This window comes from Onychostoma macrolepis, chromosome 11 (genome assembly GCF_012432095.1).
Source record: "Onychostoma macrolepis isolate SWU-2019 chromosome 11, ASM1243209v1, whole genome shotgun sequence".
Classification (NCBI taxonomy): domain Eukaryota; kingdom Metazoa; phylum Chordata; class Actinopteri; order Cypriniformes; family Cyprinidae; genus Onychostoma; species Onychostoma macrolepis.
Genome location: NC_081165.1, coordinates 10,110,303 through 10,137,784, shown reverse-complemented (window position 1 = coordinate 10,137,784; position 27,482 = coordinate 10,110,303). Strand labels below are relative to the sequence as shown.

The window sequence follows — 27,482 nt, the reverse complement described above, 5'->3', positions numbered from 1 at the left end:
TGCATGTTCACCTATCATCTGATAATTGTGAAACCTGTGACAGCATTTGTTTAAATTAAGACTGCTTTACTACTTCCTGGAAAGCTGGCCAAGAGTCTTCCAAGCACAGTAACACATGCACTAGCCTCATTTTGCAGATAAACTGTGAAGAACCACTGCAGCACTTTTTAACTGCATCTCTGCAGTGTTTCAGCAGGTCTGAGCATGGCCGACAGGACCGCGAGACACATTTCACCTCTTCTGAGGTGAAAGAAATCAATAGAGACAAATAAACCTCAGGCTAGGAGTCCACACGGTTAGAGTCACTCCTCATTCTGTGTCAACCACCATCCTGTTCAAGACTCGAATAAGTGAGTCGCTATTTGACATTATTAAATAAAAAGAGAACAGAAAATCAACCGTTTCTCTTTTTTTTCATCCCAGATAAGAGTGCATTTGAAACAAGGAAGCAAAAAGACCAGTGCAGGAGACAAAGTTCATTTAATGGCAAAACCACAAATGTACAAGCATTGTAGAAAACCATATATTACAGTGCTTCATTTTATTGCTATGTGCATTCAAGACACATTATTCTAACAAAATGAGAGCAAATGGCTAAGTGAAAACATCATAATAGAAAAAAGTAAACATCATTTAATGATATTGGCCACGGCTATGATGACTTCCCTAAAGGCTTTTCAACTTTATTTCTATTCAAAATACTGCATCTCTGAACCTTGTACTGACAATGAGTGTGTTTACTTGCACAGTCTTACACTGATTATGCTTAATAACCCAGCAGCATGTAAGGTCATGTAAACACACAAATGGTTTTCTTTTATCAGTTGAAGGTCATAAACTGTTTAAGCCACAATCCTGGTGGTTTATTTAGTGTGTGCATACTGCATGCCAACCAATCATTTCAAAACTCATGTAAACATGTCTTGCATTGCCGGGATTGTTATGCATGCAAACACACTCAATATCTTATTAGTATAGTATTAAAAACCCCATGAAATCCTAAATAGACTGGAGTTTTTGGTCCTGTTGGGGCAGGACGTTTGGAAAGGTTCGTCTTTTTTATCAATTTATTTAGGTTACAAAACGACCTATTTTTGATTTCAAGGGGTTTTTAAAGACAAAGTACTTGATGCTACCGTAAATTGCTCAAGACCCTGTAAATATTTAGAAAAAGGATTGCATGTATGTGCTACAGCAGTGCAAGTTACCTTTGACAAGGATGAAACTGACCAGAATGATTGAAAAATAACCAACAATATTCATCATACAAACCACCAAAATATGTTCACATAACACCTCCTAAACAACTAATGCAGTGAGGTATGCACAAATAATATCCTAAAGTTAACACTTCACTTTATTAATAAGACCTCTGCTGTATTACTAAATGATCATGCTAAAAATAGCAGTAGATTAATTAGCAACCCTGTAAATACCCTAAAAATATCTCAAGACACTGTTATAGGGAGACTGCTAAATCTGTTTCTATTTCAAACACTGATTTATTGTGTCTCTGAAGGTGTGTTTGTGCATATGTTGTTGGCTTAGATCATTCAGTGGGTGTTTGGTGCTGTTGGCTTTAAAAGGCAGATTGTCGTTGCTGTGCAATTTGTAATAATGGAATTAACGGCGAGCTTTGTGGAACTAAAATACACATTGTTCCCTACAATGTGCTTTAGTTATTCCTTGTCACATAGTGCAGATTATTTGTTTGAACAGTCTAGCATTCAAGAACCTTGTTGTGCTGATAATAAGCCCAAAACATACTCTACATAAGTACATAAACACCAAATCTAGTTTGATTTCATGCATTGTCATATGAAATATGTCAGCATTGCCACAAGGGGCGCTATAGTAGGCATCAGTGTAAACATCGTCTTCTACAGTCATTTTTCTGTTTCAGCTAAACTACTGTCATGGCGGAGCAACAGTTTGAAGAGAATCATGTGCTAGGGCCAGCAAAAAATGACATTTTACATTTAAACTGTTGACATGTTTGTAGCTAGCTACCTGAATTCTGTTTAAGACAAATGTTTGAAGGAAAATCTATACCCTCACCTATTGCATTTGCAGTGCATTGCAAGATTAACATTTGCGTATTTGAGTAGAGTATATTTCAGGCTGTAAGGTGCAGTCACATTAGCAAAATTTTGCGGGCGAAATCTATTCCACATGATTGGGAATTTCACATGAGGGCAAAAAAGTTCCCAGTGCAGAGAATTCGGTCATGTGAATACGCCGATCTGACCAATAGTAAGCTGCTTGGTTACGATAAACTTCCTCACGTAGTTTTCTCTAGCATTTAAGTTGGTTATGAAAATTCGCTACATGAGCCCAGCAGTTTTCTGTAGGTTAGTTTGGCAAATTCGTGTGACCAATTCGAACGAGCAAAATCTGTGTTCAAATTTTTTGCGAAAAATCCCAACTCGCAAAATAGGTCAATAGCGTAGATATGTAAGAAGCACAGCTCACACAGAAGTTAGCAGATTTCTATTGCTCTGCATGGCGGATTTGCAAGACCAAATTGAACATGAGTGAAAACGGAATTCATGTGAAACTCCCAAATGCGCAGACTGGATTTTGATGCAAAATTTCACCAAGCGACGGTAAACGTCACCATACATTTAGTGTGAAAATTTGTGTTTTACTTGATCATTGAAGGCAACTTTTTCTGATGTGTAAACCTAAAGTTCTATGGTTAAAGAATCTCCTCCTCTTTTACATATAGAATCTCATGGGCGGAGCTTGGGACTTGATTGACACCTCCTACTACCAGTAGGCGATCACGGATCACAATGCTGGAGGCAGAGCAACGTGGTGTTGACATGGGTGACAGCCTCTCCCATTTTCTTTTTTCAGGATGGAAGGCTTCAACGGTGTCCAGCACTGATGGCTGATGGCCTGTAGGAAGAGAGCAGATGTTTGGATGACACCAACCGTGACAGCAACTGTGCAGTAGATAAATATATTATGATGCAACTTCCATACCTAGGCCTCCTGCCACGATCATTCTGCCTCGCACTATGGCTGCGGCAAAGTCTGCTCGCTTGGTTTTCAAGGGTACGGTGTCCTCTGATTTCAACCAAGTTCCTACAAATCAAAACGGACACAAAAAACAATAATAAAATGCTAAATATTAAAGGTGAAGTGGGTAATTTCTGCACCACTAGCAGCAATTTACAAGATGTCATTTTAGCAATGCTTACATATAATTTGTACATTAAAATGGGATGCAAGAGTGTATTTTAACTTGGAATAAATTACACACTATTCACCATTAACATGGTGTGATTTAAAATCTGACACAATAAATCAGATTTATACAATGAGTGAAAGAAAATTAACTGGCTTATATGTGATTTGAAACTGTTTCATTTGACAGCTTTTCCTAAAATGTCTAAAGAGGAAATGGAAATAAAGGGCTTTCCTGCAGATTAGAGCCTGCAAGCTTGTCGATTAAAGCTGACAGACTGTTTTCCATTTGCAGGATCTAATATCTGTCTAATAACTAAGCCAATGGCTTGCCGTAATAAATGCAAGGACCATTTCTTCAAAAAATTACTGAGCTAGAACACTTTAATTGCTTTGAAAAGGAAGTTGGTGCTGTGCAGATTTCTGTGTTTCACAGATGTAGAACGTTAATTTGGCACATTATTTACATTTCTCAGTCAACCTAATCAGCCAAAAAGCACAATCACAGCGAATAACACACAAACGGCATTAGAATAATGATGGTTGTTTGAGAGATGCCAACTCCTTCTGCCATGCTTGTTTACATACTGTTGAAAAACATGTGATGAGCTTTTGATTGCAAAGACTTGTATGCAGATGCTCACAGCACTTATGTATATATAACTGATCAAAACCACTTCAAAATATAGAGCAACATAATTTTTTTCATTGCAGGCAATTTTCACAAAACAGGAAACTTGCTAAAATGCACTGCAACAAGTGATGTGAAAAAAAAAAAAGTGAAATGAAATGAAATGTGATGTGAAAAACAGGTTTTTGTGTATGTGTGTGTGTACAACCTGAATTCCAGAAATGTTGGGACGTTTATTTAAATTTGAATAAAATGAAAACTAAAAGACTTTCAAATCACATGAGCTAATATTTTATTCACAATAGAACATAGAGAACATAAATGTTTAAACGGAGAAATTTTACACTTTTATCCACTAAATGAGCTCATTTCAAATTTGATGCCTACTACAAGTCTCAAAAAAGTTGGCACGGTGGCAATAAAGGGCTGAAAAAGCAAGAAATTTTGAAAAGATTCAGCTGGGAGAACATCTAGCAACTAATTAAGTTAATTGACATCAGGTCTGTAACATGATTAGCTATAAAAGGGATGTCTTAGAGAGGCAGAGTCTCTCAGAAGTAAAGATGGGCAGACGCTCTCCAATCTGTGAAAGAGTGCGTAAAAAGATTGTGGAATACTTTAAAACAACGTTCCTGTCACGAATATGGTTTGTGACCTTCCGTCCGACTGCCACAAGAGGTCGCCTCTCCATCATATTGTTAAATGTCACTCCGGACTACAGTTCCCATCATCGATTGCACTGATTACGCACACACAGCTGAATACACTGATTACACATACACAGCTGAATTAAATCAGACACGCTTTATAGCCTTGGACATCCTCTTTCAGATTGCAGAGTATTGTTTAGCGTATATCTCTCAGCGATAGCTAGTTTACGGAGCCAGTTTTCTACCCTAGTTTCTTGTTCATAGTTCTAGTTTAAGTCTAGTCTTGCATTGTGTTGCCTGTTACCTGATTCTTGCCTGTGTATCTTGGACTTACCCTTTGCCTTGCTGTTTCGGACTGTGCTTGCACCTCACCTGGACTACTGCTTATGTTATTGGACTACCCCTCTTCTCAAGCCCTCTGGATATTGTTCGCTGATCGAAGACCCATGCTTGCCTTAGGATTACTCTTTGTCTTGCCTGTGTTATACCTGTTTGCCATTGTTTGACTCATAGGAATAAAGGAATACGTCTTGGAATAAAGCTTGCAAATGCATGTCTCACGTCTTGTTCGCCCCGAAACAGTTTCTCAACGTCAAATTGCAAAGGCTTTGCAAATCTCATCATCTACAGTCCATAACATCATCAAAAGATTCAGAAAAACTGGAGAAATCTCTGTGCGTAAGGGACAAGGCCAAAGAACTTTGTTGGATGCCCGTGTACTTTGGGCCCTCAGATGACACTGCATCACTCATCGGCATGATTCTGTCAATGACATTACTAAATGGGCCCTGGAATACTTCCAGAAACCACTGTCGGTAAACACAATCCTCCGTGCCATCTGCAGATGCCAACTAAAGCTCTATCATGCAAAAAGGAAGCCATATGTGAACATGGTCCAGAAGCGCCATCGTGTCCTGTGGGCCAAGGCTCATTTAAAATTGACTATTTCAAAGTGGAAAAGTGTTCTATGGTCAAATGAGTCCAAATTTGACATTCTTGTTGGAAATCATGGACGCCGTGTCCTACGGGCTAAAGAGGAGGGAGACCTTCCGGCGTGTTATCAGCGTTCAGTTCAAAAGCCAGCATCTCTGATGGGGGTCCATAAGTGCATAAAGTATGGGCAGCTTGCATGTTTTGGAAGGCACTATGAATGCTGAAAGGTATATAAAGGTTTTAGAGCAACATATGCTCCCCTCCAGATGACATGTATTTCAGCAGGACAATACAAAACCACATACTGCAGCTATTACAACAGCATGGCTTCGTAGTAGAAGAGTCCGGGTGCTGAATTGGCCTGCCTGCAGTCCAGATCTTTCACCTATAGAGAACATCTGGCACATCATTGAATGAAAAATATGTCAAAGACGACCACGAACTCTTCAGCAGCTGGAAACCTATATCAGGCAAGAATGGGACCAAATTCCAACACCAAAGCTCCAGAAATGTATAACCTCGATGCCCAGTCGTCTTCAAACTGTTTTGAAAAGAAGAGGAGATGCTACACCATGGTAAACATGCCCCGTCCCAACTATTTTGAGACCTGTAGCAGGCATCAAATATGAATTGAGCTCATTTTGTGCATAAAATTGTAAAATTTCTTAGTTTAAACATTTGTTATGTTCTCTATGTTCTATTGTGAATAAAATATTGGCTCATGTGATTTGAAATTCTTTTAGTTTTCATTTTATTCAAATTTAAAAAATGTCCCAACATTTCCGGTATTCGGGTTGTGTGTATATATACAGTATATATATATATATATATATATATTAGTGCTGTCAAATGATTAATCGCAATAAATCGCATCCAAAATAAAAGTTTTTGTTTGCATAATATATCTGTGTGTTTTGTGTATATTTATTATGTATATATAAGTACTGTCAGTCCTGTCTTCCCGTGTCATGTGTTTCCCCTCCTCTCGTGCCCTTATTTGGTATTCCTGTTCCGGTACTTGTTTGTCATCATTAGTTTATTAGTCCCCTGGCGTGTGTGATTGTTCCCCACCTGTTTCAGTTCTCCTCATCTGATTTCCTTGTGTTTATAAGCCCTGTGTTTCCCTGTCTCCACGTCGGTTGTTAATTGTTATTCTAGTGTTTGTGTGTCCTGCTTTCCTTTGTTCCTGAGTTCCAATAAAGTCTGTGTTTGGAGAAACTTCTGGTCCCCGCGTTTCCCTGGCTCCAGCAGGATCGTGACAAGTACACACGCATACAGTATATATTTTGAAAATATTTACATGTATTTACATGTCTATATTTATATGCATATAATTTATATTATAAATAAATATATTTAATATATAAACATAACATATATTCTAAAATATATACATGCATGTGTGTGTGTGTATTTATATATACATAATAAATATACACAGTACACATACAAATATTATGTAAACAAACTTTTATTTTGGATGCGATTAATCGCGATTATTCATTTGACAGCACTAATATATATATATATATATATATATATATATATATATATATATATATTTACTGACATATTGCTCGAAACTTACTGATATAAAAATTATAATTTAACTTTATTTGGAGTACTACTTGTGCACAATGTACATTTCTTAATATTAAGCCTAAAATGTTTTAATGTCATCAAAAGTCATCAAAGCTTGGTAAATATTGCTCACAGACACGTAGATTTTGCCTTAAATTTCACCAAGCTAATTACTCACTAAAAACCCCCACGGATCATGTTTTCAGGCCATTTCAGCTGATTCACGAAAGTGGCAGGCGGGATTTATCGCATGAACCAATCACAGCTGATCATAACCAGTCATTTTGCGAAGGAGGCATTGCCTCCTCTCACGTGACTTTCCAACATTCATTCTCAATTACCCCCCCACCAACCTCACGGCATGCTTTAGGGGGTCTGTTAAAACTCAATAGACCTTTTTCACATTTCTGGGTTTCTTAGCAGCGGAAGTCGTCATAGTTGGGTTAACTTCAAGAGCAGTGAATGGGAGACTACCACAAATATATTTTTGCATTCCCATTTGCTCAAATAGCAAAAAAAAAAAAAAAACCTCCACGACAAGTGTTTTTATGATTTTGAAGAAAAGGAAAAAAAGTGAGAGAGACAGATAATGGCAGTCAGAAGAGAGAACGAAGTCAAATTTACCATCCCTCCCATAGACGCTGCATTAGAAACAACCTTGCATTAGCGTTAACTAGTTTTGTGTTTTTTTTGTAATTTGATGCAGGGGTGATATAATACAAAGCATAGTGTTATAAATGTACATAAATTTAAAAAAATCTAAATATAAAAAACTTTGGAGGATTTACGGTGCTGATGACCGTAATAAATGCGTCATCACAGCCTTGTGAAAAGGATCCACGGGCTCAGGGGAGGCACGACAGGCACCGACTCCGCTGTAACTTTACCTGCTGGTGTCACTGTTGGACAACGTTTCTTTAGAAAAACTGGTGATTTATACACTTTTTAATGTTATATTTTGTAATATTGGCATTGTTTTATTTTTGTACTGTGAATTCTTTTTCTTATCCAATATTTTTAAGAGGTACTGCCTCTCTTGCCTCCTCGGAGGAAACCTCCCTGATATATATGTATGTATGTGTACATTTATATATTTATTTAATTTAAAAATATCATCTTAATTAAAACATACCCAATAATGATTTTTTTACCCAATAGTTCTAACATAATTCATTTAGCATCATGCTGACATTGCTGTATAAAAAAAAAAAAAAGTAGACGGACAAACTGTGGTTGTTTGCTTTTCATGTCAGTCAGATGTTCTTTTCTGATATAAGTGGGTGTTTCTCGCCCCCAAATCAGCTGCAATTTTGACTTTATGGTATTTAAAGACCTTATGCAATATTCATAAAGAAAGCTGCTTTAAAGGTAGCGGCCTATGTAGTCAGTGGACAACAAGGATGCTCGCCGAGTTTGTTTTTCTCAGTTGATTTTAGTTAAATCATTTATTGATGTTTTGCTGCTAATTTGGCAATTTGGATCAGGATCAAAGTGTCCGACTTGAATGAGCAATGAAGGGTCTGTCAACTTTGGACAGGATATTGATTTCAGCCCTTGGCATGCAACGCTCTCACTGTTGTTGGCCGAAAATCTGACGCTTTTTCTGTTGAACAGTGATGCCCTTTCACTTTTTTTGATGCCAAGCATGCTTTTTATTCAGATGCATGCTCATATTCCCTTCAAACAGGTGGTGGGGTCTGTCTTGGTGCCTGTTCGTTTGGCATAAAGTTATAAAAACATGCTGTTCTGGGTCTACCGCTGCTCAATTAGCAAGTATACAGTGTCAAGTTGGATCTTTAATAAAGAGCACATCCATCTTGCCTAGAACTGGGATTTTCTCGGGATATAACCCTCTCCATGGCAGCCAGCGTTGAGACAAAAGAGCAGATGGGCTCAACTATCTATCAGGATGAGCTATGGATAAGGGATAACAATGTGTTTCTGAATGGCATCATTCAACGCCCCCTTCCTATCCCATGATCTTATCGCCTAGTTATATTAGACTGGGAGACTTGTACGCTTTATTGTCAGTGGTGGATCCGGGCAGAAGGAAATTAGATAGCGAGGCTTAATCCCTCGTGCTGCTCTGTGAACAGCGGCTCATGCACCTGTTGACTGACACATGTGCCAGTAATGGAATAATTAAAAAAGAGAGAAATGATTCACACGGCAGCTTGCAAAGTTCAGTTGTTCGAGATGACCTCCTCCTGCCCACTTACGATAGGAACTTTTTTTATCGCCCTTGGGGCCAAAAAAGTCCAATTTTCCCATCTGCTGAATCTGATTAGAAAAGATCAGATTTGAGCGGAAACGATGTAGAGGAAGAAAAAGCGTGAGAAGCTGGAAAGAAATCAATAACTCATTTCAGCAGGTCTTACGTTTTGTCACACCTTGTATCTTTCCACCCCCTTTTTAGGTTAATCCGAGAAAAAAATCGAATAAAAAGGGAACAGTTATCGAGATTACTAATATATTTGTGTGTTGAAACATTTTTGCTGCTACGCATTCAACAGCTAAAACAATTTTTCTTGGAGATTTCACAGATTAAAACTAAGGGCTGTTTCATGCCACATGCACAAGCAGAGCTGATTTAATTTGGTACCTATATTCACAGGTTACAGTATTCACAGAGTTTCAGCACTAAGCCTATTTTTGTAATGCACTGTTTGCTGAAAGCCCTGTGGGAAAAAAAAACCCATATTAAACCAGCCTAAAATGGTATTAGTCAGTCTGCTTAAGCTGGTCTAGGATATTGATTTTATTGGGGTTTTGGCAATCTTTCAGCTGTTTTTTAACATGGCAATGTGGATAAAATGCACTATTAACGTATTTATCAACACAATCTAGCCAATCTAGTCTGAAATATTTTCCATTTCAATATATTTTCAAATGTAATTTATTACTGCGATGCAAAGCTGAATTTTCAGCACCATTACTCCAGTCTTCAAGTTGTGCTGCTTAATATTTTTATGAAAGCCGTGCTGCATTTGTTTTCAGGATTCTTTGATAAATATATAACTCAAAAGAATAGCATTTATTTGAAATCGAAATCTTTTATCACATTATAAATGTATTTACTAATACTTTTGATTAATTTAATGCATCCTTGCTGAATAAAAATATTAATTTCTTAAAATAAAATCTGAATAATCCCAAATCTGACTGAATACAGACAATTTAAAGGGATAGTACACCCAAAAATGACAACTACTCCATGATTTGATGATGATACTCCATGATTGCCATGCACTCTCTGCTGAACGTGTGTATGACAGTTAGCGAAAGCTAGAGATTACGGTTTATAAAGTTTTAAATATGGATATTTTTCTTACACAAATGCATTGCTTCACTTCAGAAGGTCTTTATCAACCCCCTGGAGCTGTTTGGAGCACTTTTTTAATGGATGGATGCACTTTTTGGGCCTCCAAAATCTCGACCCCCATGCACTGCCATTATAAAGCTGGGAAGAGCCAGGGCATTTTTTTTATATAACTCAGATTGTATTCATCTAAAATAATAAAGTCATATACACCTAGGATAGTTTGAAGGTGTGTAAATCATGGGGTAATTTTCTCTTGTGGTTGAACTAACCCTTTAAGCATTTTTTAGCTTCAATTTGAAGTTTGGGTTCTGTTCTATCTGAATTAATGGTCATTTGGATGTAAATATGAGAAACATATTTTTATACTGTTGGCATGTCTAGCTATTTTACCTTGGTTGGTGTCAAAGATGTTAACATTCTTGGTGAACTTTGAACTTTGGTGTAGTCCTCCTTGTCTGAGCCCACCCAACCAGCAGAGACGCCCGGCGCTGTCCCATAAGACACCAGAATAAGATCTCTTACAAGGCAGACTGGGTAGAGAGGACCAGGTACGGCTTTCCATGTCGAAGACCTCAAACGCCTTCACCAAACGCTTACACTGACGTCCTCCTGAAGGAACACAGATATTGATGGTGATTGGTCATTTCTGAATGGTGAAGCACCAAGTATCTGGCATATTTAGAAGTAAACACAAATTTTATAAGCCAATTATCTTTTTGTTTATCGTTTGGAATTTTATTTATTTCAGGTTTTTCGCTTGTTTTATAAAGTTAAATTTAAAACTTTTTAAAGACCATTTTAAGTGAAGGAAAAATTGAAGGTAACAAATTAAATCAATATGTTCTCTAAATACAAATGCCTAGGGAGCAAACAACAAGTAGAAACAGTTTTGCCAAAAACATAAAAAAACAAAAACTGCTAGAATATTGAAATATCTTTTACTGTACCTTCTGATCACACTTCAAACAAAAAAAAGTGATGCTTTTCCTTAGTATTTCTGTGTTATTTTCCATTGCAAATGCCTAAAGACTTTTAAATAAAGATATATTTACTCGATAAGCAAAATGACGTAAGATAAGAAGTCTTGTTTTCAGAGAAATTTATTAAGACAAGAACAAATATCTGCCAGTGGGCTCAGAACAATTCAAAGGAAAACAAGTTTTCCTACTCAAGTTTTGGATATTTGTTCTTGTTTTAAGTATAAACCCACTTAGTTTTGTTCAGCTTCTCAGAAAACGATATCTTCATTTTCTCAAGTAAATGTATCTTGAGGATGTAGATATTTGCACTGGAAAAAAAGACAAAAATACTGTTCATTTTTTGCAGTACATGCAAAATGAATGCAATGACTTTATGAATTTACAACTTTCTGCTCCGTTTTGAGACCTTTTTAAGGCCTTAATTTGTAGAAGACTTTCTAAGACTTGCAGAAACCCTCTTATTAATTTATTTTTTCTTCAGGAGACATTTTCAGCAGTGTCCCCAAAACTACAGCGAGGTCAGGAACACACACACACATGTAAAATATTTAATGCACAAGGGTAGATTGCAGATACACAAGGACTCTCTCTGCTCAGCAAACCTGCCACGTAGATCTTGGAGCCCAGTAGGCAGACGCTGGTATCATAGCGTGGGGTGGGTATGGGAGGAAGGAGCGCCCACACGTCCTTGCGAAGGTCGTACTGCTGGAGAATACTTCTAGGCAGGAGGTCTGCTCCCATTCCCCCAACAGCAAGAGCTCTGCCGTCTGAACAGAGGTGAAGCGAGTCAAATGAAGGTCTTTCTTTTCAACAAAGAAATCTTGAGCAAAACAGTCTCTCACCTTACAATGTCAAATACAATGTCAAGTAAACAATAAATAAATGCTTTAAATGTCATGTGCTGACAGAACTGCCGCTGAAAAGAGGTGACTATTTAAAGTGACTGACATGTTTTTTGTTTAAAGTCAACATGAAATAAAACCGTTTATTTCGTTCTTTAATACACATTGTTTTTTATTTTGCATAAAAAATTTATATTTTATACACTGAAAAAGGTGTTTTCTTTTCATTTGCCTTCGTCTGTGTTATACACCTCCACGGCCTTCAGGGGCGCTGGTCCTTCCCATTCCCCGACCACCAGCAGCTGCTTACCTAAGACAGCCACAGCCGCCCCGGCTCTCGGCGTGGGCATCTGAGCGAGACTGAGCCAGCGGTCCACCTCAGGGGAGTAGAGCTCGAGAGCGCTGGTGGGTCGACCAGCATCACAACCCCCACCATATACAGCTGCCCCCGACATCAGCCAACGAGTGATAGACACGGGCACTGGAAAGACACGCCAGGCTCTGCCAGTGAAACTCATGGGCCGAGGGCACCGTCATCACCCCAACCAGTCGCTGTGGTTCCTCACGTCAGCTCCTGTAAAACATCAGAGGAGTTCGTTTACACGGCCAACTCTACATTCAGCCCACATCTAGAATAGCTTTGAAGTTTAGTAGTCACTGCTGTATCCGCTGTGTGCGATTCATACAGCAATTATGACAATGTGTACAGTGATTACAACATTCGCAATGTCCATATATTCTCATACTGTCGCCTACTATTCCCACGGCTCACTGGGATATGATGCTTGACTCATCACATAACATCTCTGCATATATATGAGGCATCACTGGAGAGTGTTGCACTTTTCCAGCCTGTTCCATTTAGCTTTCACAGGCATTTATCCCAGTATTTTAGTAGTGGGCTATATGTTTCTTCTTGGTATTTTGATTGTTTATTCTTGGCTGTCTGGCCTAGAAACTGCTATTAGGGCAAACAGTCTTGATAATTGATTAATCTCTCCATTATTTATTTAACAATCGGTAACACTTTAGTATAGGGACCAATTCTCACTATTGACTAGTTGCTTTTTGCATGCCTATTATTAATATATTATATCAATAAAATTTATGTTAGATATTAATTAAATAAACATAATCCAATTAACATGAATAAAATCAAAATCCTTGCATTTTTATATAGAATAACTGACTATATTTGTAGTGAACACCACTCCATGTTGATCCTAAAATAATAGTATTATTTCTTAATTTTATTTTATTTTTTTACCTTTAACAGTGACAGAAAGCCCCATGGACGCCTCTCTGAGTGAGCACCTCTTCCTCCATTTGCCTTCGTCTGTGTTATACACCTCCACGGCCTTCAGGGGGCGCTGGTCCTTCCCCATTCCCCCGACCACCAGCAGCTGCTTACCTAAGACAGCCACAGCCGCCCCGGCTCTCGGCGTGGGCATCTGAGCGAGACTGAGCCAGCGGTCCACCTCAGGGGAGTAGAGCTCGAGAGCGCTGGTGGGTCGACCCGAAGCATCACAACCCCCCACCATATACAGCTGCCCCCCGACATCAGCCAACGAGTGATAGACACGGGCACTGGAAAGACACGCCAGGCTCTGCCAGTGAAACTCATGGGCCGAGGGCACCGTCATCACCCCAACCAGTCGCTGTGGTTCCTCACGTCAGCTCCTGTAAAACATCAGAGGAGTTCGTTTACACGGCCAACTCTACATTCAGCCCACATCTAGAATAGCTTTGAAGTTTAGTAGTCACTGCTGTATCCGCTGTGTGCGATTCATACAGCAATTATGACAATGTGTACAGTGATTACAACATTCGCAATGTCCATATATTCTCATACTGTCGCCTACTATTCCCACGGCTCACTGGGATATGATGCTTGACTCATCACATAACATCTCTGCATATATATGAGGCATCACTGGAGAGTGTTGCACTTTTCCAGCCTGTTCCATTTAGCTTTCACAGGCATTTATCCCAGTATTTTAGTAGTGGGCTATATGTTTCTTCTTGGTATTTTGATTGTTTATTCTTGGCTGTCTGGCCTAGAAACTGCTATTAGGGCAAACAGTCTTGATAATTGATTAATCTCTCCATTATTTATTTAACAATCGGTAACACTTTAGTATAGGGACCAATTCTCACTATTGACTAGTTGCTTTTTTGCATGCCTATTATTAATATATTGAGTGTTTATTAGTACTTATAAAGTAGGAGTTTATTGAGGCAAAAGTCGTAGTAAATAGTTTGTTAATGGCAAAAACTGGACCTTAAAATAAAATTGTGATCCAACAATCAGATAATAGCCAAATGATTTCCTTCAGTTCAGTGCTATATGTATATGTTGAGTGTATTTTTTTTTTAAATATAATATTTACAATATGAGGTACAGATTAAATAACCTAAACAGTGTTGTTATTGTGAACTAACTCTAAAATAATTTTTGTTCATTTAAATGAATATAATTTTTTTAAATTATATATATATATATATATATATATATGTGTGTGTGTGTGTGTGTGTGTGTATACACACACACACACTGTATAGTGATATTTAATCACTCATTTGCTGTTACAAAAGATGTTCTGAAGAAAAAAAAACACTAGCATGTAATATAGTAATTTTAATGATAAAAATGAGGGTGGGATTTAATTTTATGTTCTAACATCAACCAGCAGCTTGCATGACCTGGATAACATCAGCGTAAAATCTATCTATCTATCTATCTATCTATCTATCTATCTATCTATCTATCTATCTACAGTATATATATATATAATGCACTTCATAAAGTAAATACATCTTTATTTCATGTTGACTTTCTTAGTATAGTTGAGAGTGAAATAGATATAGTTTCTGCTAAAAACAAACACTGTAATTAAAGCTTGTTTTTGTTTTCCCTTTAGCACATACTTATATACAAAGCACTATTTATTACAGCACTACAATTATTGTGTAATCATATTAAGACAAATAATACGGGAACTAATTACAGACGGCTAATGCATATCAAAGACTTCAACCAAGAAAGAAAAGCTCACAGTTGTTACAATATGTATCCCAGCAAACAAAGAAAGGCACATTTTGTGTTATTTATGGCTGTGAAGTCCACGGTTTAAGTTATGCAAACACTTTTTTATGCTCTATTTTCATCCAAGTGGAGGCAGAGATATGGAAGACGGCCCAGAATAGCATCATCACTTGATTCAATTGACGCAACCAATTTCACACAACTGTTCTTCTCTCCTCAGCTGTGTACACAATGAGCTTGAAGTGGGCCGTTGAACCGCGGCTTAGCATCCAGCAGTATCCAGGCAACTGTGGGCTTCACCTCACTATATCTCCCTCAGTCCCTGTCTTTCCTCGAGAAACCATTGCTACCCATGCTTCCTGTACTACAGGTCACCTTCACTACAACCCTCGCTTGAGCACGAGACTTAAACATAACGGAGAAAAATTAGAAGTATTGCAGCTATGCCATTTAAGCAGATGTCAACAAACCACACATTAGCTTCAAAGTGAAATCCAATTATTATCGAACAACCTGTTTGTTTTTAAATCTACACAACAAAGATGCTTCATTATGTGAAAGGACATGTATTAATTTGACCCTCGTTTGAAAACATACTCTGAGTAATTGACGTAAATAAGAGTTCATTTTTAATTGTTTTGCGTACTTTTAATTATTTGTTTTTTTTTTAAAGAAAGAAATATTTTTATTTAGCAAGGCTGCAATAAATTCATCAAGTGACAAGAAAGCACAGAAAAGTAAACAAGCTGTTCTTTTGAAGAATCTTGGATAAATTGCATCACGATCACCCCATTAAATAAATAAATAAATAAAACAAAGTAAAATCAAATAAAATAACATAAAATAAATAATAAATATCTAAAATAACACATTAAATATATTTTATTTATAAATAGTAAATACAAATATTTTTAAATTGTAATAATTATTTTTACAATATAGAGTTTTTACTGTATTTTTGATCAAATGTATTTTTGAAAAACTTTTCTGAATTTTTTACTCCACATAAAACAAAAAATTACATCATAATACAATACATATTATGACTTGAAATATAAGAAAATACAGCATTTAACAAAATATTAAAATATAAACCTAAAATACAGGGGACTTGAATCTTTGAATTGAATTTTTAAAACCTAAATTTTTTTGTAAACTAAGAACTGGACAAAAAAAACTAGTTCACACATTAGATTTTCTACCTCTACTGATGAAAGCTCATCTCTGTGCCTCTGAATCAGGTTTCATTAAAAACAAATGACTTCTGGTTGCTTGCGTTTTATGATTTAATGTGGTGTTAAAAAAGGAAGAAAGCAGAAACCAACTGAACTGCTAAAATGACATTACTATGAAAAGAGTTCAGCTACTTCCGCACTACTGAAAACTGTAAAGTTAGCATAGTGTTGCTACTGTAATAAGCCTACAATGCTAGTCATCAGCAAGTGTGAAAAATCTCCCAGGACACGTCTCAATTTACAGGACCTTCATTCAGAAATGTTTCCATCTCAGTGCCATTTCCAGCCGTTCAGGTGGATGGCCAGTCTCTGATGGGCTTCTCTGAAAAGTTGATGACCGAGAAGAAGTGTTTGGCCGCTCTGTTCTCATTGTAAGCCATCAGATAGTACTTTAATATCGATTAAACTGGCTTATTACAGGTGGAGCGCTCTGGGCCTCTGGTGATTGTGTTAACTACACAGAGACCCCTGAGAGTGGTGAACACTTCATCAAGTCCAATCACAGTGTAAAATGAGCTGATCTCTGTGTCTCTTTCTCTTGCGCTTGGACACAGGTTCAAAATATCACTAACTCTGTCAGATTTCTCATTTTCTTTCAACAAATTGCCATCTTAAGGGTGCTCAAAGGACCAAAATCCCGTTCCTCAAGTATATTAAACATCAAAGGGGAGCAATCGATTTTAAAAGATTGAGAAACATCATGTTATAAGACAAATCCCTCAAACTCTACAAACCCTGTTACCAAAGCTGCATTTATTTGATCGAAAATACAGTAAAAGCAGTAATATTTTTTAATAATTTAAAATAACTGTTTTCTATTTTCAGCATCATTACTCCAGACTTCAGTGTCACATGATCCTTCAGAAATCATTCTAATATGCTGATTTGCTGCAATATTTACTAGATTTGATTTTTTATTTAGTTAGTAATAATGAAAAACATATTTATTTAATTATTAATATATTTATGATTGAAAACATTTGCCTAATATTTTTTAAAGAATTGTTTGAGTTCAAAAGAACAGTATTTATTTGAAATAAATGTAACATTATACATATTATCACTTTTGACCAATTTAATGCATCTTTGCTGAGTAACCATATTAAAAGTATTCCATATTAACCATTAAAAAATATAAATTCTACATATATTTTAAAATATATAAAAACATGAAAATGTTTTATTAAGCACCCTTCCAACAGCTCAAGGTTGCTTCACAACTGAGAATAAAAAGCTTTTAAGAAAAAGATGAAGTTGATAGGCAAAGGAAACTCATAACATGAAAAAAAACAACAACAACAAAAAAAAACACATTAATAGGTAAAGAGCTTTTTAACTTTTAAACTTTTTAACTAGTCTAACCAGCAAGCCTCCCTTGGTCAACCAGCCTTTTTTATGCTTTTAAAAAGACAATCCTCTAAAATTCCTTGATCCTACGATAAAATCTCTCTTGAATGTGAAAAAATGGATCTATTTCCAATTAGCCGTTTGATGTTCAGTCACCGACAAAAACATAATTTTTGAAGCGCGTTTGTAGTGTAGATTATCAGTTCAGATTTAAATAAATGTTTCACGTAACAATTACAAAGAGCCATGAAGCCAAGCCGTAACTTGGGGAGATATTCTCAGATGTAAATTGACTGTCAAAGGCGAGCTGAGATGAGAAGGTTTTTCCTCAGAGTCCAACCCTCTTACTTTCTTTCCCTGCCTTTGTATTCCAATCGCAGTCTTTCACCTGGGGTTTCGACTATCTCCACCATCATTTACAGGCCAAGCTGTCGTACGTCTCATCCAAGAGAAGACAGAAACTTAAAAGAAAGCTGAAGGAAAGACACATTTCTCAAGTCTTGTTTTTCCTTCCCCCTCGACTCGGTATGCAGAGATGGGTTGCCATAGAAACAATGAGACGATCTCAAGATGTGGGAAACGGGGCTTCTGCACCGAAGCCTTCTTCGCTTTTAATGATGCATTAACAAACAAACAAAAATCACAGCGATCTTACCCCTTTGACCCGAGCTGACGTTCTCTTGTTAACGAAGCGGGATTGCTCACTCTTGGCATGGCTTGCAAATCGCATTAATTGCAATCTGTAATGATTTGCTCCGCCACGTCTTCTTCTTTTGGTTAATTAACTGCTCGAGCAGCTTGAGATCAACAGTAGGCCTACGAGCACCCACCGAAGTCATTTACAATCAGTGTGCATCCTTTTCAAACTTTTAATTAGTTAGTCTCCCATTCCCAATACATAACTTAGGCTTAATTCTGCACCTCATTGTATCCTAACCTGAGCTATTAGTTGCGAGTATGATCCAATAGACTTTACGCAAATGATCCATTTAAGGTCTTCTTGTCATTCCCTCCTCTGGTGAATCCATAAGGCCCCAGCAGGTAAGCGTTTATCGACTTCTATTTAATTAGCCTCCCTGAATTCAAACAGCGCCAACTCTAAAGTCCACAAAAGTGCGGTTCTTAATCAGAACAAAATGATCCTGGGAGGGTTTGTCTGTCGAGCGTTGTTATAGTTCTACGGGGGATTCTCTGTTCCATCTTCTTTTCAATTTACATTTGCTTTCGGTGTCTAATAAGACAGAACATTTTGACAATACTGTGTGATGATAGAAATGTGTCACTCAGCGGTTAGAAAATTTGCTACACTCTTAAAAATAAAGGGAGCTTTTGCAGCAATGCCATAGAAGATCTATTTTAGGTTCCCCAAAGAACCTTCAAGTGAACAGTTCTTAAAAGAACCATTTCTTTTGTAGTGCAAAAATAACATTCCTTCACAGAATGATGGCACTATCATAAAGATATATAATAGAAAGTTTTCAGAAATATTAAATATATTACACTCATTTAATTCTCAAGATTTAAATCCACATCTTTATAAAGAAATAAGGCTCTTACAATTAGTACTATTTAACCATTGCAGCATTAGCATTACATAATGTGAATCTTTTCACTTTTCACCACAAAGTTCCAAATAAAAAGAAAAAATAACCATTAGAAAGGAAGCGCTTCTCATTTGTAAAGTATTTATCTCACTGCAATACCCAAAAATAGGCATCACCACATGGTTATTTAATATAAAAGCTTTTCGTAAAATTTCCAGCAAGAAGCAAAAACAAACAAAATCTATATTGTGATATATAACATCATCCTGATATAAAACAGCTCATACTGCAATCTAATTTTGCTCCCACCTCCCACACCTAGCATCAAAGGATCATGATATAACAGAGCTAAATGGGAGAATACTATACCTGACCTCTTCTTTATTCATCTGCTGCTTCCTTAATCCTTTGTGCTCATTGTCTGGCCAATGTCAACTGTAGCAGAGCAGATCATTTCCATAGCAACCCTGAATTCAGCGCACGAGCACATGATACAGAACATAATGCAATTCTGCCGTCGCCATTCCCTGGAGGATTACATAAAACGCGTTTGTCTTTCCGTGACGATTTCATATTCGAAACTCCCTGCAACACGCTTTCCCCGGCTAACTTAGGCGGTGTAATAAAAGCCAGAGAAATCTAGGTCAGCCATGGACAAAACCATAGCTGCTCTATTGATTCAACAAATTAAACTATGACTCCTGCAAAAGGCCTTTGATCAAACCGAGTGGATTAGATTCAATTACGAAGGCCTTCAGCGTGCCATTTGAATATAAATGCAGTGGGATAATAATGTGGATGAGACTGGTCCGAATGAGGATTCAGCAGGAAGATTACAACTGGGAGCTGGGGATGTATTTCTCTAAAGCGAGAGCCAAAAGGTCTCATAGCTAATTGCTATGGAAATACCTTCCTACAATATGAATGAGTCCAAGGCCACGGATCCTTAATCAGCAGACCGGCTATTCCCCCGCGGTGTTTAAAGACACCAGTACGGCGAGAAATCACTGAAGCTCGACTCTGAAAACTTGGCAGGCTGTCACTGCTGCAGACAGTTAATATTTGGAGCGGGCGGACATTATGCAGTCGCGGTTTAAAGCAGGCTGAAACAGTCTTCAGAAATTGGCTAGTCTGAGCTTTGGGGGGGAAAGCTTGCAGAGCAAATATTCCACTTTTTAAAAATGCCCTGCAAGAGAGCTGTGAGTCAAAGTGCTCTAACCTTTAATGCACATTATTCGCTGCATTCAAATGAGAAGGCTGACTGACTGCTCACAAAGGCTGTGACCTTTCAGGTAGACGAATGCGATCCATACTTAAAGTCTTGTCGTCGTGAATGAAGGTGTGACATCTTTACCAAAGGGTGAGAGATCTCAGGCAAAAGCACTAGTACTGCTCTATTTTTCATTTGACCTACTAACGTCCAATTCAGTTACTGTAGCCTGCCTGACATTCACAGGTACTCTGTCAAAAGTTACCTTAAGGTCAAAGTAAATTCAAAATGAACGCTATTTACTTTCTGAATGCGTGATGGTTTTATTGCGCACAATTATTATTTTAAAGCTGCAGTCTGTAACTTTTGGCGCTCTAGCGGTTAGAAAGAAATGCGTTGTAGAAGAACATTGGGTCACACTTTATATTAGGTGGCCTTAACTACTATGTACTTACATCAAAAATTCATATTGTATTTAAAAACACTTTTGCTGCTATTGAGGTGGGATATGTTTAAGGTTAGTGACAGGTTTGGTGGTATGGGTAGGTTTAAGTGTGGGTTAAGGTGTAAGGGATGGGTCAACAGTGTAATTATAAATGTAATTACAGATGCAATTACATTTAGGCATTTTTAAATATACAAGTACAATGTAAAACATGTATGTACACAATAAGTGCATTGTATCAAATGATTAATTTCAATGTAAGTACATAGTAGTTAAAGCCACCTAATATAAAGTGGGACCGAACATTGTAGCCAGAGCTACTTCTCTCTGTTTATGTCTATGACAAATCATGCAGGTACTGGGTTACTCCGCAGATGTTCCACCAGTGCCAGTCTGAAATGGTCTAAATATAAAAACCTACTGTAGGTGTACCGTAGTGATTCAGGATAAGACAAAAACATGGTTCGGAAAATGGATTCACGATGTACTTGCTTATTATATTAATTTTGTAAATTTTGAACACACAAAAAAAAAATGTTACGGACTGCAGCTTTAAATTAGTTAAGTATAAAAAGGGCTTCAAATGTGACGCTGGACCACAAAACCAGTCTTAAGTCGATGGGGTATATTTGTAGCAATAGCCAAAAATACATTGTATGGGTCAAAATGATCGATTTTTCTTTTATGCCAAAAATCATTAGGATATTAAGTAAAGATCATGTTCCATGAAGATATTTTGTAAATTTCTTACCGTAAATGTATAAAAACTTTTTTTATACATGTATAAAAATCATTTTTGATTAGTAATATGCATTGCTAATAACTTCATTTGGACAACTTTAAAGGCGTTTTTCTCAGTATTTTGATTTTTTTGCACCCTCACATTCCAGATATTCAAAAAGTAGTATCTCGGCCAAATATTGTCCTAACAAACCATGCATCAATGGAAAGCTTATTTATTCAGCTTTCAGATGATGTATAAATCTCAATTTCGAAAAATTTACACTTAAGTTTTGTGGTCCAGGGTCACAAATGTGGTAACAGGAGGCACTCCGACAATGCTGACTAACATTGCGTAAACACTGGTAAATTTTAGGAATAACCTTAGCAGAACATCCTTTTGATGGTATCAGCATTACAATTAAATAAGATTTTTAGTGTTTAGCGAAAATTATACATCGAGTCACCAGTAATGTTATGCTAACTTTTAAATAACTTAAAAAACTAATAAAATAAAAAATCTGTCTTCTCTCAACCAAAATGCATGGCTTGGAAAGACATTTTAGAACATAAATTTGGAGTTTGACAAATTTAATCTTTTTCTCTAAATGTAATAACTTGCTCTGCCTCTGAAACGACTTTCATTTTTGAATTAGGCTAAATTGCAAAGCCTTCTCACTTTTCAGCCCCTCTCCACCTCCACCCTATTCTGATATAAAACAGTCACTTTTCACAATCAGAGAATTCCAGATTGAAAATGAAGCCATATTTTTGTTACTGCAGTTCATAAGATACCACTAGGATTTGGTGCTTTGTTGTGCAAAACATTAATGTCACATCACAGCTCTCTGTTTGCAATGCATGATAATCAACTTAAAAAAGGCTAAAAGCATGTTATGTCTGTGACACTATTGACACCCAATATGATAGAAATATGTTTATTTAGTAGATACAACAACATTAGCACAACAAATTGCGAGAGTTTGGGATGTAACCATCTGTTTGGAAAGTCAGCCAAATATACAGTAGTGCAAGTATGACCAACTACTCCAGTGGACATTTACTATCCCATGAAGCCACGAGAGAGGGACACAACTGATGCTGGTAGGTCACATGTCAATGACAACATGATGAATGTACAGTAGTATGCCTGGACTGTATTCAGATTAGAACGTAAGTTGTGTCCCAAATGACGCACTATACACTATGAAACTGGGCAGTATGTACTCAACTGTGTAGTGGATGAGCTTTATAAGGTTATTTTGTCATTCATTATTGCAGTCTGAACGCACTACTTACAATACTACAAAACAGCATAGAATAGTGCACAAGTCTGCAAAATGGGAGGCACCTGTACTTTTTTAACGGTTGTGAACAGTGTTGGGGAGTAACTAGTTACATGTAACGAAATTACGTAATTTAATTACAAAATAGATCGTAAGTGTATTTATCTCTTGTCTCATTAGTGTTTAGCGCAGTTGTCGTTGCTAGGAAACACTTGTTTTGTTTACTGTGTTGAGACATGCTGAAGTTGTGTACTGTCTTGTACTTAGCCTTTTGTTGTGATAAACAGTAAAGTGTGTTCAGCTGAATTCAAATTTCGGTTTGTCAAACGGGTATAAAAAAGGTTAGTATACGCGGCAGCCCTCGTGTGAAGCCCTCCTCATGTGAAGACTGAAGAGTGTAAAGACCATCGACTCTACCGTGCGACTCCACCCTGCAGGGACAGGAGTATCGCTTTTGATTCAGTCTCTTTTCTACACCTTTCTTCACTTCTGTTTCAGTTTTAATGACCAACTCTCACTATGTGTTTCCATATCCCTACTATTATTACCTCTCGCAAACCACGCATCACACACTATAGGCAGCGCGATTCTAACAACCTGCGCACTTTGCCTATGTCTGCTAATATACTACTTTCTTTTTCTATTGGTCTCTGGAATTGTCAGTCTGCAGTAAACTAAGCAGGTTTCATTACATCTATTTCTAGTCATTCTAGACTAAGCCTCATGGCCCTAACAGAGACCTGGATCAAACCAGAGGCTACTCCTGCAGCACTCATTTTCACTCAATTTCTCATTTTCCCACACTCCCCGTCTGACTGGAAGAGGTGGAGGTACTGGTCTGCTTATCTCTAATGACTGGAAATGTATTCCTGTACCTTCTCTGGGTATTAACAGCTCCTTTGAATCACATTCAGTCACTATTACCCATCTATTTTGTAGTTATTTATCGACCCGCAGGACCACAAGGTAACTTCTTGGATGAATTAGAAATGCTGCTCTCAACCTTTCCTGAGGATGGTACTCCCCTACTAATGCTTGGAGACTTCAACATCCACCTAAACCTCAGGCTGCAGACTTCCACACTCTGCTTGCCTCTTTTGATCAAGAGAGTGTTACCTATGGCTACTCACAAATCAGGCAACCAACTGGACCATATTTACACATGACACTGCTCCACTGATCATGTGCTGGTTACTCCACTGCACACCTCGGATCACTTCCTCCTCACTCTTAACCTCAACATGGTTCCTAACACAACACATACCTCTCCACATGTCATCTTTCGACGTAACCTACGCTCACTCTCACCCTCTTGGCTATCTGCTATGGTTTCATCTCCACTTCCTCCCCCTAAACAGTTAGCATCTCTTGATGCTAACAGTGCTACTGATACTTCCTGCTCCACTCTTACATGTTGTTTAGACACTGTCTGCCCCTTGTCTTCCAGGCCAGCCCGTACCATCCCATCTGCTCCTTGGATATCAGATGTTCTCCGCGAACATCGTTCTAAGCTCAGGGCTGCTGAAAAGGTGTGGCGCAAATCAAAAAATCCTACTGACCTTAATGTGTATCAGTCACTCCTCTCTTCCTTCTCTGCTAATGTCTCCACTGCTAAAAGGACATACCATCACAACAAAATTAACATTTGCTCTTTAATACATTTTCCTCGCTCCTTTGTCTTCCTCCTCCCCCTCCTTCATCAACTCTAACAGCTGACGACTTTGCCACGTTCTTCATTAATAAAAATTAAAACCATCAGTGCACAATTTTCCACACCACAATCTGTCAAACACATCTTACCAGCAAACATACACTCGTTCACATCCTTCTCTTCACTCTCTGAGGCAGAAGTCTCCAAACTCATCCTTTCTAATCATCCTACTACTTGTCTGCTTGATCCTATTCCATCTCATCTCCTTCAAGCCATTCCTTCTGCACTTGTACCTGAACTCAATCACATCATTAGCACATCCCTTCACACTGGTGTTTTTCCCTCAGCATTTAGACAGGCTCGTATAACCCCACTACTTAAGAAACCCACCCTTAACCCATTTCTTTTAGAGAACTAAAGACCGGGTTTCCCTTCTTCCTTTCATTGCAAAAACACTTGAACGAGCTGTGTTCAACCAAGTCTCTGCCTTTCTCTCACAGAACAACCTCCTCGACAGAAACCAGTCTGGTTTCAGAAGTGGACATTCAGCCGAGACTTGGAGTTATGATTGATGATCAGCTGACTTTCTCAGACCACATTGCTAAAACTGCCCGGTCCTGCAGATTTGCTTTATTCAACATCAAGAAGATCAGGCCCTTTCTTTCGGAACATGCTTCACAACTCCTTGTTCAAGCTCTTGTTCTGTCCAGGCTGGACTATCGCAATGCTCTCTTGGCAGGTTTTCCAGCCAGTTTCATTAAACCTTTACAATTAATCCAGAACGTGGCAGCAAGATTAATTTTTAATGAGCCAAAAAGAATGTACATCACACCTCTGTTTATCAATTTGCACTGGCTACCAATAGCTGCTCGCATAAAATTCAAAGCATTAATGTTTGCCTACAAAACCACCACTGGCTCTGCACGCCTTTACCTAAATTCATTACTTCAGACTTATACACCCTCTAGAAACTTACGTTCTGCAAATGAACATCGCTTTATTGTGCAATCCCAAAGAGGCTCAAAATCACTTTCACAGACTTTTTCATTAACTGTTCCCTCCTGGTGGAATGACCTGCCCAACTCAATCCGAGCAGCTGAGTCCTTAGCCATCTTCAAGAATCGGCTAAAAACACATCCCTTCCATCTTTATTTGACCCTCTAACACTAGCACTCTCTATTCTAATTCTATTCTTGAAAAAAAAAAAAAAATAACACTAGCTTTTCTAATCTTTTTGTTTTCTATCTGTTTCTTTTTATTTATTATACAATAAACAAACAAACAAAAAAGGTCTCTAACACTAGCCTGCTCTATTCTTTTTCTATTCTGTTTTCTTTTTATTTATTATATAATTAAAAAAAAAAACCTTGCTACGTGTACTGTGTTAAGCTAACTGAGACTTGTTATAGCACTTGCATATCATTGCCCTTTTGATGATTTTGATTGCTTCCATTGTCCTCATTTGTAAGTCACTTTGGATAAAAGTGTCTGCTAAATAACTAAATGACATTTACATCTGAATATTACATCTGAATATTATCTCACACACATACAGATTTGATTGTTTTCTTTTCTGAATTGCATTGACTGCTCTAAAGTATGAGACACCAAACAATATTTCAGGAGTTAAGGACACAGAATAGGACACATGCTTATTTGATAACTGTTTTATTTCCTATTTGGGTTTATGTATATGCTTTATTTTTTAGGATTGACTGTTTTCCCAAAGCAGTGTTAACATGTGTTTCCTGTTATCCAAAGATTATACCTATTAAACTATCTTGTTTCTATCATTTTAATATATTGTATTTACTATCATAAATGATCTTGTTATGATTTTAAATATGTATATAACCTCAGAACGATCTCAAAGTAAAAAGATGTGCTAAAGTCTAATTTTGTGGTGTCTGTGCTTTAAAATAAAATTTTTAAACACTTAATTCAAGTGATGACGGATTCTGAAAATCTGACAGTAATCAGTGTTGATTACTACTGAAAGATTAACCCGTCCTGCTTTAAATGTTTCAAAAACAGCTGAAACATACATTAGAAATTTAGAAAAGTAATCAAAAAGCAATCAAATGTAATCAGTTACATTACTTTAATGAAATAATTGAAATAGTTACACTACTTATTACATTTTAAATAGGGTAACTTGTAATCTGTAACATACTACATTTCCAACACTGGTTGCGAAGTAAGTACTTACTCAAAAGAAGTACCTACTCATAGAATATGTGATTTCAAACAGTCTTTATTTTTAATGTTTGTCATTTGTAGCACAGAAACTAAAAAGAATCACATTAAAGAAAATAAAAACAATGCTTTATGCAAATAAATGCGGGAGAGAAGACCAATTGCGATTTAGTATGCAAAAATAATGATGAGGCCATCACAGCAGCGAACATTCAAACAAAGTAAAAGTGAACAGGAGATTAACAAACTTTAATCTTACATTTCTTACAAAAGCCTAAACCATAACACATCTCAGTCATTATCCACACAGTAAAGTTTGAATGGAGTCTGTAAACAGTATAAGCTGCATTAATTGCAATGTACATTAATGTACAAGCAGCTCCACAAAGTACAGTAGGCTAGTTCGATTTGTCATACTGTACATGTAACCTACAGTAAATATACAGTATCACTGCGATATAAAGTGCAACTCGCTGTCAAGTGTAAACAGTGAAAACACTGATCACCTCACTATACTGTAGGCTATATATGCACATACGTAGGCTACACATCAAAGCACAGAGGTTTGGAAATGAATCACTTACTTTTCGGGTCTGGGCTTCGGTTTCTTCCGATTCTCCTCGGCTGCTTCCCTTATGGCTAGAGCGCGATGCAGAGCAATAATAATCCAC

The 27,482-nt window shown here is 37.3% G+C and overlaps 1 protein-coding gene and 1 long non-coding RNA gene across 2 annotated transcripts in view; one reads left to right on the top strand and one right to left on the bottom strand.

Moving 5' to 3' along the window:
- Positions 1 to 2,995, top strand: part of LOC131549470 (uncharacterized) — a 12,498-nt gene extending 9,503 nt beyond the window's left edge. Inside the window, exon 3 of the long non-coding RNA XR_009273404.1 lies at positions 2,860 to 2,995. This is a non-coding gene — a long non-coding RNA (uncharacterized LOC131549470). The remainder of the gene's footprint in view (positions 1 to 2,859) is intronic.
- On the bottom strand, positions 469 to 27,482 carry klhdc8a (kelch domain containing 8A). Its single transcript, XM_058791682.1, has 6 exons — positions 27,396 to 27,482; positions 13,399 to 13,811; positions 11,892 to 12,056; positions 10,700 to 10,918; positions 2,989 to 3,090; positions 469 to 2,901 (listed from the first exon to the last, which is right to left on the bottom strand). Exons 2-6 carry the CDS (start codon positions 13,772 to 13,774, stop codon positions 2,699 to 2,701), a joined length of 1,065 nt encoding a protein of 354 aa, XP_058647665.1. The 5' UTR covers positions 13,775 to 13,811; positions 27,396 to 27,482; the 3' UTR covers positions 469 to 2,698.

Bases quoted from the DNA above. Each gene is read 5' to 3' on its own strand.
- klhdc8a (XM_058791682.1), bottom strand. From the start codon at position 13,774: ATGACGGTGCCCTCGGCCCATGAGTTTCACTGGCAGAGCCTGGCGTGT. The intron at 12,057-13,398 runs GTAAAAAAATAA...ACCTCTGTTCAG, and splicing joins GCTTTCTGTCACTGTTAAAG to ACGGCAGAGCTCTTGCTGTT. The intron at 2,902-2,988 runs GTATGGAAGTTG...CTCTTCCTACAG, and splicing joins GATCGTGGCAGGAGGCCTAG to GCCATCAGCCATCAGTGCTG.